Here is a 14,146-nt window from a genome sequence, read left to right on the forward strand (position 1 = left end):
AAAGCCTGACCAATGTCTCATGAGGCGCCATAAAGTCAATGGAAGAGAGGGAGACAAGGAGGGGGCGAGAGAGAATGAGAGAGGAAGGGTAGATAGATAATGAGAAAAGACAAAATATAAGAAAGATTGACTTATATTCAAAGCCACTTATTGATTAAGATGGTAGGGGGGTGGGGGAGCAAGGGAGGGAGGCGGGGGGGGGGGGAGAGAGGAAGGATAGATAGTTAAAAGTAGAATAAATATTAGACAAATTGATATTATTAAAAACGTATATTCAAGGCCACTGATTGATTAAACTCATCCTTGTATTGGCTAATGTTCTTAGCCTAAAGAGTAACATTTCAACCAAGAAGACTGCAAACTCCTGGGCTTGAAAGGGGCAGACAGGATACGACATGTATTTTTATGCCAGTAGACTGGCGTCTTGGCATCAAGATCTGTGTCCAATAATAATTCATAATAACTTTGAATTCTCTACCTTACTTGACCCCCGTAGTGCTATTCCTGTCACATTGTTCCCCCTTGTGGCCATCGGTTGTACTTACAACCACATGCTGACACCAAAGTTGGCAGCCTTAGGATAAAAGGGCTACGGATGCATATATCGACTACATGACGTACCTTCTGCCTTCTAGCGGTTCAAACCAATCATATATTTGTACATTAATTAATATATGAATGGGTGTTATTCTGTGACTATAGTCCTTCCATTGACCTCGAGGACTTGAGTTTATAAATATATTTTTTTTGTGTGTGTAAAACATAAACTGCGGCTTCTGCATGTTATAAAATATTTTTGAAAACATGGAACTGTTAAGAATGCTTGTAAACTTTAATGAACTTACTGTTAGGAGAAGAAAACTGGGAGGCTATAAGCCTACCCGGAGTATGATAATATTGCCCAACTGTGTTGGGCCAACAACTATAAATTATAAACGTCAAGATATCTCCTTTCATTGTTTAAATATACCAAAGACATCCCATGCTCAGCTGCTGGTCAGGACACTATGGACAATGTGAAGATCTGTCATCAGATGGAGAAGCCTACGGCGTGTTTCCAGTGATTTAATGAAATGTCAGCGGCTGATTATTTACGAAAGACCTGGATATATGCTATACGCGTGAATCCACAATGCTAGTATGGTAGGTTATGGTAATGCACAGAGGAAGGGAAGAAAATGCACCAAAAACATTTTTTTTTATTATCCTATAAAAGAAGTGGGCAAGGGAGGGGATGATCACAACTTTACAGGGACAAACCGACTTCTCAACACCATGGATCACAGTATCAAAAAAGCTCTTGTTTTCCGTGTTGATCTTTGCAGATTTGTTCTGTACAAATACAAACAAAACCAAAAAATACATTAAAAAAATGTATAACTTGTAATATTATAACGATAACTGCATTGCACTGAGTAAATATAGTACTGGCCCATCAGTTACTGCATTCATTATAAAATACCTAGAAACGATTGATGAAGATGTATAAGAAGCGGGGAACAGAGGGAAAGTCAAAGCACAACCATGAGCCGCAGACCGACGGACGGACAAAAAGGCAAGCGAGTCAGAGCATCCAAACCACGTGTGTTGACGCCAGGTGCTCCCCCTAGTGTCCCAGAACCTCCTCACACCCTGGGCTACAGACGCTTCCCATTCCACGCAAGCTGTGAACATGGTGTTCCTTTACCCTCGTGTCGACCGGACGATTAACAAAGTAAATTAATATGCGTACGTTATTTTAGAATTTCTAATTTTAGTTTCATAAGGTGTGGAACCCGTTGTCTTTCAAGTGAATGTCATGGTAAAATGGACCCTAGCTTTCCACATTGATACTGGAGGTCGAAAGCGCTAGTGACATCCTTGGGAGGACCCATCCTAATTATAGGATTAGGTTAGGGTGGGGCACGGATGGACCAATAGGAATGGATCCCTTCAAAGATAGAAAAGGTCAGAGGTCACAAAATGTTTTGATGGGTTTAAGATGTTTCGGAGACCACTGATAAGAGCACCTCGTTGTTTGAAAGACGCACACACGCACGCGCACACACACCTACACACACACACACACGCACACACACGCACAAACTTTAAAAACCAATACTCTTCATGCAACACAAATGTGCACAACACAAACTGGGACCTTTTTTCTCCTCAAGAAATCAGGATACAAATGTATTAGATTGAAAAGAAGACACAGAAAGGACAAAAACAGAAGCATATCTTTCACATTATCTAGTCAGTGTTAAAAATAGAGATTCACCCGTTAACATTAACTCTGCACTTTGATTATATACACGTATGTACATCGACTTCTCTTATTTCTCATTGTCCATTAGGTCTTTATCAACAGTTTACAAAAGAAATACAATTTTTTGCAATCAAATGCATATATTTTTTTCTAGAAAGATGTGCTTAGTAACATATACATTTTTTAAATGAAGCAGAGAGGGCGACAGACGCAGGAATGTTGCGCCTTCCTGAATTGGGTAAAAATGAAAGAAAAAAAAAACTTTCCTCGCCAAGTGTCTCAATGTGGTCAAATATAATTTCTCTGGATACCGGTAGGGAAGAGACTGCCTTTTTGTATGTTTTTTCAAAGTGTTTTGAAAACATTGAAAACCTTGAATGTTATCAGTTTTTCGATCCAAAAAAATAAATATATACGAAAAACCCTAGATTCAAACGAATGAGAAACCACTGATGAGATTACACCACGTCGGATCTGAACGGGCATCATCGGTCGATTGAGATGTTAGGAGGCTTTGTTATGTTGCGTCGCATGCCTGCCATGCACTCATCACCCTAAGCATTCAACAGAAACGTGACGATGTCTGTGGCTTGCCAGCCCCTAGAACAATAGAGATCACGATGGAAACATCTGATAAGAGCTGCTAAGAACCACAGCATTCCCGAAAAATTTAAATGTTTGAACTTCTTTAAAGGGATAGGTCAAGATACGAAGCGTTATAGCGGTCATTTAAAGATATTAAAATAGATTTGTTGTCTGTGCTTTTTTTTTCTTTCAGAAGGCCAGTGGCAACATGGAGGGGAGCCAGGTGTCCATGATAAGATGTGTGTCTAACAGCGGACCAACAAGCTACCAAAGTACAAACGGGTCCTCAGTGCTTCCAGAACAAGGTGTGCAATAGGTTGCATAATTCAGTTCAGCCCCACAGAGAAGCCCACCTGCTTGAGACATGGACTCTGCCCATCCAAAACAAGCGAATCGGGAGATTTCATTTGAAACCTGATTCAAAAATGTCCTACTCGACTTCCAAATTCAGTAAGGCAAAGATTTCGTATTCACAGACTGATCCCCGGGAGGATAAGGGCATGGGAGGGGGTGCTGTGGACGTTTTGTGTACTGAGACATCTCTGGATTCACCCTGAACAAGACACCACCGCCCAACGGTTTAATAGCCCAGCACTGGCAGCAGGAAGTGTGACAAGACCACCGCGGTCTGAACTACAAGCCAACACAGCGTCCTCCCGTCTCGCCCAGAGCCACCTCACCGACAGATTGACCATCGTCAGGGATCCAATCAGCCTGCCTCGTGGCCGTCGCTAGGCAACGGCAAGGGGCCAGATGGCCTGTACCTCGGTGGGTCCCAGATGATGTCATCGACAAAAATGTTACTGAACCTCAGCCAGATCTCCCAGAAGAAGGCCGAGAACGCTAACCAGGGCTATCATCTGGCTCCCAAGCAGGCAGATGTTAAGCAGATAAAATGCAACTCTTGGGCTTTTTTTATGTTTTCTTTCATAATCAGAAAAGATTTTTCCAAAAAAACCTGATTGAAGAGCCACTATGCTGGTCAGAGCTGGGATGACTCGCAGGATCGCTGTCTCTCTGCTCGTTCTCAGTGTGGAGTGGGAGGCTGGGAAGACAACGAGATGCCCCACGGGTAGCCCTGTCAGAGGGGGGCGTGCTGGAACACATGCGCTCTGTACAAAAAACGGCGACGTTGGCGACCATGTTGACCTTGGAGCCTTTAGCCAGTAAAACAATAAATTAAATGTGTCCCGAATCAGTGGGACACGCACAGTCTTGGAAATCAACACGAGGTGAGTAGTACCGTCGACGCAAAGCTTTGTCCGTCCTCAGCCCCGCACACACCGTTGCAGATCGACTTCAATATTTCGTTAAGGCTCAACAGGCAAGAGGTCAAGCTAACAACAGTTGCCCGGAACACACACACTCGCAAACATACACTCGTACTAAAAACCCTATACACTCTGATAATGCGCTTAGTCACAAAACACGCATGCAGGAGCTCACGCGTGCACACGTGCACACACAAGACACACGGCCTGACATGCACGGATAAAACACTCTGGACACACGCGCACGCACAGACAAACGCGGACACACACACACACACACACACACACACACACACACACACACAGAATCAGGAGAGCTTCCCTGTGAGAGGTTTGCTTAATTAATCTCATCACGTTTGTGTATATTTGTAAAGAAGTCCACAGCCTCGGAACAAACTATATAGATCTGAACTAAACCAACGGGGATTTTGTCAAGCATTGCCAAGAGTTCAACACTTCACTTCTTTCAACTTTTTTTTTATACCAGAATCAACCTCTGAGAAGAAGAAATATCCAACCCAAAAAAATAAAACAAACTGAAAGGCCATGTTTCTTTTCATAAAAACAACAACAGGAACAACAACCACCACAAATAAATGCAAATACTGTTATTAATCAACAACTCTGGACAGGGGCGTATTTCAAGGGATGTGGGGGGCAGGGGTCACTGAAACAACAGCTATGATTGATAATTAAAAAACAGAAGAAAAAAAAATAGACAAATCCGATAAACGTTTCACAGTCTTGTAGCACCCTATGCCAGGGTCAGGGGGAGGGGGAAGAGGACACGGTCGGGGGGGGGGGGGGGGGGGGGGGGGTAAACAGTTTGAGTTCTTCCTGTGGAGAATGGTTTCCAAGGAAACGACGCACACAGCAGGTGTGTGTCTAATCGTATCGCATCCCCGTTCCCCGTCCCCCCCCTGGCTACTTTTTTTAGTTTTCTTTAAACACTTCCCATATGGACGACGATGTTATGTAATCAAGGACTTTCAGTGCAATGGTGACTTTGGCCTACCTTTAAGTTACTACCTCACAGACTACCGTCCACACCACATCGTTGTTCCAGCCTCGAGGACTCCTCGAGTGAGCTCCACGTGTCTCACAGGAAAAACCAAGGATGGTGTATGTGTGTGTGTGTGCGTGTGTGTGTGTTCCAGAGAATTCTAGCTCAATAAGGTATTCGCTCGACTCGTTAAAAACCTCGACCCAGCAAGCAACGTATAAGCTCTCTGCCGCGCGTGTGTCTTCTCTTCGGCCGAGGTGTCTGGACTCTGCAGCCCTGGGAACATACTGGCGGCTCCAGAACCGGGGCCGACGCCGAAGGGGGTGGAGCCGACGTCGGAGGGGGAGGAGCCAACGTCGGCGGGGGGCAGAGCCCCCCGCGGCGTTGGGCAGAGCCCCCCGCGGCGTTGGGCGGCTGACTGGACAGCGACACGACCGCGGCCGACTGAAATTCTAATCATTTGAAATAGAACAAAAGAGCAAAAACAACTAAAACAGACAGGTGTTCTCTTGTCGTTTGTCCTCAGTCTCCTGTCCGGTGTCGTGTCTGCTCTCCCGTCTGTCCGTCCGTCCCCCCGGCAGAGCCCCGCTGGACGGAGGGACGGACCCTTGAGGGACAGGCGGAGGGCGGGACGGAGGGACGTCCTGTTTGTCTCAATCCACCCATCCTCCTCCTCTGTGTTTTTCCACTCGCTCCTTTGAGAGTCGCGCTTCCTTCGAGCCGCGGCCGGGGGAGGGGGGGTTACCGCGGCGACATCCTGAGGTGAGGAAGCTTGGGGTGGGGGGTCACCGAGAAGTTGTGGGTGGGTGTGGTGGGTGGGGCTATAGGAGGATCCCGGGAGCAGGAAGCGGAGGCGTTGGAATGGGGTTTGTTGGGGGAGAGAGGGGGGTGGTACCGGAGAGAGGTCACATCATGATGTGACGGCGGCGGTGCAGGGAGAGGTGGTCCGAGCGGGAGAAGGAGCGGTCGCACTCGGTGCAGCGGAAGGGCTTGATGCCCGTGTGCTTGCGGAAGTGCCGGGTCAGCTCGTCGGAGCGGGCGAAGCGCCAGGTGCAGCCCTCCCACGTGCACTGGTAGGGCTTCTCACCTGCACACACACACACACACACACACACACACACACACACACACACACACACACAGGTTAGGGAGGAAAGAGCCGTGGCGATGACTGCAGTGCCCTTGAGCAACAGACACTGCTGAATGTGGCTGACTAGTGTGTGTGTGTTTGTGTGTGTACGTGTGTGCGTGTGTGTATATCTCATCCAAAATGTGGATCAACAGATCAGATACAAATTCAGATCGATGCTTAAAAACACATAATAAGAAATGCACATGAATTAATAAATGGCCGCCCGCTGAGTCAACTCAAGCCTTATAAATCACGCATTGAGCGATAGACTGAACCCGGTGATGAACGAGGTCATGAGTGATGAATGAAGGAGGGAGGACGCACAGAGGAATGGATGGATGGGTGGACGTGAAGAAGGGAGGACAGAGGGACGGGCTCACCTGTGTGTATCCTCCGGTGGGCCTTGAGGTGGGAGCTCTTGGTGTACACCTTCTTGCAGCCGTCGTAGTCACACATGTGGATGCGTCTCCGCTTCACGTCCGGAGAGTCCGGGTCCACGGGCTCCATGTCACCTGGCCTGTTGTGGGGGGGGGGGGGGGGGAAGAGAGAGAGAGAGAGAGAGAGAGAGAGAGAGAGAGAGAGAGAGAGAGAGAGAGAGAGAGAGAGAGAGAGAGAGAGAGAGAGAGAGAGAGAGAGAGAGAGAGAGAGAGAGAGAGAGAGAGAGAGACTCATTAATATAAATAGGATGCTTATACTCGTGTAGAGAGGTGGGAAGATCAAGATCTCCACTTTTCTGCTGAGGTATTAAACACGACTGACACGCTGAATGTTGACAGGTATCACTGATAGCACTTGGCACTGGTCCCCACATGCATTTGAGGAAGTTAGGAAATAACTGTACTGTGTTGTGTTCGTACGGCTTGAAGATAACCACCACACTGGTAAATCAGTAGCTCAACAGGGAGAACGCCATGACCTCGTCATGGCGCTTAAATCAACGCTACGAGCGGCCGTCACTAATGGAAACGATGAACAAATAAAGTAATAACTTATAGAAAGGCTTTCATTACAGTCTGCATAAGAGCCCATCGAATTAAGAGGGCACAGGAATGCCTAGATAAATATGATTAATACAAAATATATAAAGGAAATTCTTCCTATTATTGGTAAATGCATTTATATAGCGCTTTCTAACTTTTGGGCCCCAAGCGTTGATACAAATAGTGACTGGCATGCACCCATTCATACAGCGGTGTCAACCATGCAAGGCTACACCTTCAATGCTTTATCGAGGGGGCGCTGGGGATCGAACCAGCAACCTTTTGGTTGCCAAATAACCCGCTCTACCTGCTGAGTCACTGCCGCCCATTGGTTAAACATTTTGAGTGATGTTGCTCACTATTTGTTCCTCAGGAAGAAATCATAATTAACATCAAGGTGCGCAAGATCAAATAGGAGGTGGATGCGTTGTCGTGTACCGACCCGACCTCCAGGTGGCGCCACTGGACAAACCAAACCTGCATTGCACAGTTGATTTGAACCGTGTTTTTTTAATGGTTTTCTTTTAACACAATGCCCCTTGCTGTGTCCCTCGATCTCTCTCTGTGTGTGACACTACTCAACTCTCCTCTTCTATCAGCACCTTCTGAAAGCCGCCAGCTACCACTTCCCCCCTGCTCCCCCACTCCCTCCTTTCCATCCTGTTCTCACTTGACAGCAGATTAGGTCAGAGTGAACACACACGCCTCCCTCACTCCTAAACGGCACTCCATTGCGTAACCTTGTTTACAGCCAATTGCGGGACAGCCCTACCCGGAGAGGCACGCATGCTCGCAGGCATGCGCACACACATACGCACACACGCACCACAACTGAACTGTGCACGACTGTCCCGTTCTCCCCCTTCTCCCTCCCCCCGTCCTTAGCGGTTGTTACAGACGGCGCAATGTAACAGACACACCCGTTGGGTGGGGACAAAGTTCTAAACACACACACACACACACACACACACACACACACACACACACACACACACACACACACACACACACACACACACACACACACACACACACACACACACACACACACCTCAGGAGGGGAAGAACAAGAACTACCACAAACACTGGACAAACATCCTTTCACCTCCCTGACATTTGTCCCAGAGACTCCATCGATCCAATGGCCCTGAGACACTCATTGCTTCCCCCCGGCCCTCTAAGAGCAGCTCAAAGCCCCCTGTCACTGGTCTCACAGACACACACACACACACACACACACACACACACACACACACACACACACACAAGGTAAGTGTGAGCTGTACGTATGAGAAGAGGTAGCAGGTTCCCCACCTATATTGGGCAGGGGACCCCATTGTTAGGGCTGGCAACAACCCCGACTTCTCCAATTGGTAGGCAGCTGCTTCCACACAAATGATTTGAACCCAATCCACATCAGCCCAGAATATCAATGTATGAATGTACTCACATTGCGCCACAGTAAGTTAAATGTCCCGCTCAAGACATTTCAGCATTTGACCAGAAATGTGTCATCCAATATCTATAGCTCATAAGTCTCCAGTCTTTCATGTTGAATTGTTTTACTCTTCTTATAACCTAATCTCTTTTGTAGAGCACCTTGCGAACAGAGCCTTTTCACCGGGTCATCGCCCCTCAGTGTCAGTTTCCTCATATAGTGACAGATCCAAACCCAGCCTGCTAGCATGCTAGCTCTCCAGCACAGCGGACATATGGAAGCTGGTGGAATGTGGTAGCAGAGGGTCACACTTTAGATAAGGACCAGCATCTGGTCCTATTCAAACCCCAGTCTAGTGCTCAGTAACACTTTACAATAAGGGTACACCAATTAACCTATATTTAACAATAGTAAATGCAGTAATAAGCATTTACTTAGACTAAAACAGTCGAGAATTATTTCGCTAATGGTTGTGTTCACTAATGGTGTTCATGTTAACTTAGTAAATGGTATTCATGTTAACGACAGCATTGGTTTATACATTATTGAGTAACCCCATGCTGGCTCAATAAATGGAAACATAGAAGCACATTCCTAGACGTGAACTCACCCCAAGTCGAGGCCTGGCGTGCTGAAGGAGGCGGAGCCGGACTCGGTGCCGCTCTCCGAGTCGCTGTCGCTCTGGTACTCCACCGGAGAAGCAGAGCCGGGCTTGATACGCACTGCTGGCCCACACAGTGCCACACACACCGTGGAGAGAGAGAGAGAGAGAGAGAGAGGAGAGAGAGAGACACACACAGAAGAGGAGAGAGAGACACACAGAGAGAGAGGAGAGAGAGAGAGACACAGAGAGGAGAGAGAGAGACACACAGAGAGGAGAGAGGAGAGAGAGACACACACAGAAGAAGAGAGAGGGAGAGACACCCACAGAGAGGAGAGGAGAGAGAGACACAGAAGAGAGGAGAGTAGAGATGAGAGAGGAGAGCGAGAGAGAAGGTTGATTTCAGCGAAACATTGATTCATCCAACGTCTCACCCTATCGCTGTTTGTGTAGTGTGTGTATGTGTGATGTGTGATGTGTGTGTGCATAACTGTGCATTAGTGTGTGTTTGTTTGCCTGGCTGGTGACCAGGGCAAGGCCCAACCGACTGGATCTGATTGGGTGTTTCAGGAGTCAGGGCCACACCTTGTCTATTTCCTCCGTTTACAAATGCCCCTGCGCTAACTCCAATTCTTCCCGCCGTGTCCCCACTGTAAACTCCCCTGTGCATTTACACGTTGGTGTTTCATTTCATGGACCTTTCATTTGTTTTGTGTCACACTTCTGAGACCCCTGTAGCCCCCCCCACTCCCTCCTACCCACCCCCTCCCACACACACACTTCCCCACGATGAAGGGGCAGGGGGGGGTTAATTATCTTCCTGCGCAGAGAAACAACAAAGCAGAGAAAACAGTTTGCAGTGAGATGTTTTGAAAGAGGGACGGGGGTGGAATGATGTCACCACATTGGGTGTGGTGCAGGGTGGGGTGGAGTCTAGTGGTGGGGGGGGGCAGAGGGGGGAGGCTGGACACACACACACACACACACACACAGACCAAAGAATTACCCTTTGTAGTCCTTCCCCAACCCCCACCCTAACTCCTGCTCTTCCAAACACACACACACACACACACACGCACGCACGCACACAAAAACAACAGCACAAAAGTCCTCTTCTCATTAGCCCGGCTCCTCTTCAGCCCGCCCCGCTCCTCTCTCCCCACGCAGGCATTCACCCCACAGCCCGTCCCGGATCCATGCCAGTCGCCTCCCCAAGGATGCCCGTTTCAACCTTCCATCGCTGAGATTTCCATACTTTTTTCGGTGCTGAAACTCGGCCATTTGTCCCTGGATTGCTAACTAGGCGGGGCCGCTATGAGGGGCCGCTGTGAGGGGAGACTTCTGTGGTTTAGCGGGATGAACCATCGTAATGACCACGGGGGTCGACAGTTTAGCGGGCCGAACCATTGTAACGACCCCCGGGGTCCACACTGTTGGTTTAGCGGGCCGTACCGTCATAACGACCCCCGGGGTCCACACTGTTGGTTTAGCGGGCCGAACCATTGTAACGACCACGGGGGTCCACACTGTTGGTATAGCGGGCCGTACCATCGTAACGACCCCCGGGGTCCACAGTTTAGCGGGCCGAACCATCATGACGACCCCCGGGGTCCACAGTTTAGCGGGCCGTACCATCGTAACGATCCCCGGGGTCCACACCGTTGGGACAGTGGGGAAGCCTTCCCCTTAAACAAACGCAGGAGGTGCTGGCGTTTGTTAAAGGGATAAGGGCATATGTTTTACCACCACCTTTCCGTTTCCTCTTAATGTTTAACTAGCGGCCGGCTCACCGATACTCCCTGACCACACCCGGCGTCTATGGGTGTCAGTGTTGACGCTCCGGACTTACTGGAAACACGTCGATGCGGAAATGTGTCAATGTCCATTTGAATGCATCGTTGGATAATTTCTTTTTTATCATAAACTCCGATCTTAATGGCCACTGTTGAGAGAGCACTACGAAACAGTGTGGTGTGTTTCCATGTATTTGAAGATGCATGCGCGAAGCTATACTGTTGCACCCTTAGAACGTAGTCGAGCGCTTTGTCTAAAGGGATCACCTCCATTACAACCGTGTGTTAAGTGTGTGACGTCTGTTATCCATCCAAGGAATCACCTTAAAAAGGGATCTAGTTGCTCAGAGTGTTAACATCTTGCCATGTTGTCACTTTTATAAGACAATTGCTTAACCACCAACCCCACCCCATTAGCAACAGAAAACCCAGCAACCATACATAACATAACAATTCCTAGTAGAGTGTGTGAAAGGGCCTGTCAACCCCAAAATAATGTCTTTCAATTGAAAAATGTTCTGTTTAGGGTTGTCATTTGTTTATTTTTTTTGCAAAAAATGTATACGGTTGTTAAAAGGGGCAGACTCTCTTTGAAATACAAGGGTGCTGCTACCTCCGAGGAAAAACACCTTTTAGAAAGTGGTGGTTACTATTGGCTGCACATTGAGATGAGGTGAGGTGAGGTGAGAGAGGTCTGACCACGCCCCTCTCACTTGCTACTATGGAACAACCAAGGCTTCCAACCCTTCTTTCTAAAACCTTTACAGGTGCACAGGTCCCCTTTCTCCCAAACCCATTAGCAGACGCTCGCCTGCTGAGAACAAGGCCTCACCCTTAAAAAGAAACCCCGAAAACAAATGCACCCAAACCAGACAAAACAGACCACTCACCGGATCCTTCCGACCGGCCGTCGCTGCCGATGAGTGGCACGGTGATGGCGCTGGTCGCCACGGCGTCCGTGTGCATGGTGGTGTAGACCACCGGCAGGGACTGCACCACCACGGGGATGGTCTGCAGCTGGCCCACCTTGTTGGACATGGTCACGGACGGGATGGTGTGGATGACGTGCAGGATCTGCTGGCCGCCTGCGCCCTGCGTGGCCAGGATGGAGCCCGGAGACAGGACCTGGAGCAGGAGGAGGAGGGGCAGGAGGAGGAGCAGGAGGACGAGCAGGAGGAGGAGCAGGAGGAGAAGTAGGAGGAGGAGGAGCAGGAGGAGGAGGAGGAGAAGTAGGAGGAGGGAGGAAGATGAAGAGGAGCAGGAGGAGGAGGGAGGAAGAGGAGGAGAAGGAGGAGGAGGTGGAGAAGGAGGAGAAGTAGGAGGAGGAGCAGGAGGAAGGAGTTCCGGTAAGTCTGTCACCCACGCAGGTGTATCAACGCATTGTCGCCGGCCATTTGCTTAATGTCAAGATGTTCCCCCTCTCCGAACCCATTCTGCTGTCCACCTTCACGGTCCTGTCCATGAGTTCATACCCTTTAAAAGAGCATGACGACGACAGAAGGTTTCATTAGATTGTCTGACACCTCTGCTGATTTTGTTCGTTTTGGAGGTTCTCAAACAAACAAATGTTCTTAAAGGGGATATTTATTGGTTAGTTATTTAGTGTTTTCTTTTATTTACATATGTGGGCTTGGGAATGGCCGAAGTTGTCCTACGTCCTCTTCATATTGAACTATCTATAAACCTTTGTGGATAGACTGTAGAAATAATCTCAGTTTGATAAGGTATAGGTGTTGTATTGCCCTTGCCTGGTGTATTGTTGTCAATTGCCATACCTACCAGTCATGTCAATGTAACTAACATTGCACTATATAACTAACTAAAAGTGACTGAGATCAGTGGCAACACATTTATCATACACCGTAAAATATGAACATACCGTATTCATATAAGTGAGGCGACCCCAAATAAAAAAAAACTAAAAACAACAATTCATACATCCCTCTCAATCTCAGGGTAAACAAAGGCACGCACCATCAGTGTCTGGTGTGCCGGGAGACAATGGAGCTCCTGGGAAATGTAGTCTCCGTGTTGGGTTATGAAGCTGGGAGCCTTGAACCACCACAAGAATAGGCCATTTTTTTCAACAAATCTCGTTTCGTCCCCGGGATGTTCACGGCGAAGTCAATCCTTTGTGATTCTCTCTAATGAGTGATACGTCGATGGGGATAATGGCAGCGCCTGGGACTAAACATTGATGCACGGTATGAATAAGACACATGTCAGGCCACTTGCGACTCATCACGGCCAGGCTTTGTTCTACACCAGTACAGAGGTGTGGTCTTTTTAGAGGGTGCTCATGCCCCAGCATCGCCATGGTGATGAGAGGCTGGGCGGTGTGTGTGCCTGCGTGTGCGTGTGCGTGTGCCTGCGTGTGTGTGTGTGTGTGGTGGTTACCATGGAGCCCAGCGACTGCAAGGTGGTAGTGGGGATGGGCGTGGCCGTGGACGTGAGGCTGGGTGGGGGCCCCGGCACCACCCGGGGCCGGGTTGGCGGTGGTGGTTGCCGTGGATACCGGCAGTGAAGAGGGGCGTGGCTTGTTGAGTGACAGGTCGACGGGCTCCGTCTGGTCCTCTGCGGGGGGCGGGGTCAGCCGAGGCGACGGGGGAGGGGGCGGGGGCGAGCCCCCCGGGAGGGACTCCAGCTTCACGGCCTGGATCTCCGACTTCACCTTCAGCTCCGCCGGGGCGGGGGAGCCCTCGCCTACACCTGCCTGCAGGTGGAGGGGGAGGGGGGGGGGAGGAGGAGGAGGAGGAGAGGGGAGGGTGGGGGGGGAGGAGGGAGAAGGAGGGAGAGGAGGAGGAGGGAGAGGAGGACCATTAGAGACATCCTAGAGCTTTATTATTATTCCAAGGGAGACAGACCCAGCACTTATGTAAAGAGAACACACACAGGCCCTCAAGAACTTTAGCTCAACAAGCAAAGAACAATAGAGAGAGAGAGAAGAGAGAGAGGAGAGCGAGAGAAGAGAGAGAGAGAGAGAGAGGGAGGAGGGAGGAGGGGGGGAGAGAGGGAGAAGAGAGAAAGAGGAGAGAAGAGAAAGGAGGGAAAGAAGAGGAGAAAGAGAAGAGAGAGAGGGAAAGAGGGAAAGAGAA

At 49.0% G+C, this 14,146-nt stretch overlaps 1 protein-coding gene across 1 annotated transcript in view; it reads right to left on the bottom strand.

The window, feature by feature from the left end:
• Positions 1–1,211: 1,211 nt before the first annotated feature.
• klf8 (Kruppel like factor 8) overlaps positions 1,212–14,146 on the bottom strand; it is a gene marked incomplete at its 5' end in the record, with an annotated part of 30,094 nt that continues 17,159 nt past the window's right edge. Inside the window, 6 exon segments of the mRNA XM_079739036.1 lie at positions 1,212–6,194; positions 6,620–6,756; positions 9,268–9,379; positions 11,942–12,176; positions 13,449–13,509; positions 13,511–13,764. Of these exon segments, the coding sequence (XP_079595162.1) occupies positions 6,013–6,194; positions 6,620–6,756; positions 9,268–9,379; positions 11,942–12,176; positions 13,449–13,509; positions 13,511–13,764 (981 nt within the window). The 3' untranslated portion in view covers positions 1,212–6,012.

This window comes from Pollachius pollachius (genome assembly GCF_949987615.1).
Source record: "Pollachius pollachius genome assembly, chromosome: 6".
Classification (NCBI taxonomy): Eukaryota; Metazoa; Chordata; class Actinopteri; order Gadiformes; family Gadidae; genus Pollachius; species Pollachius pollachius.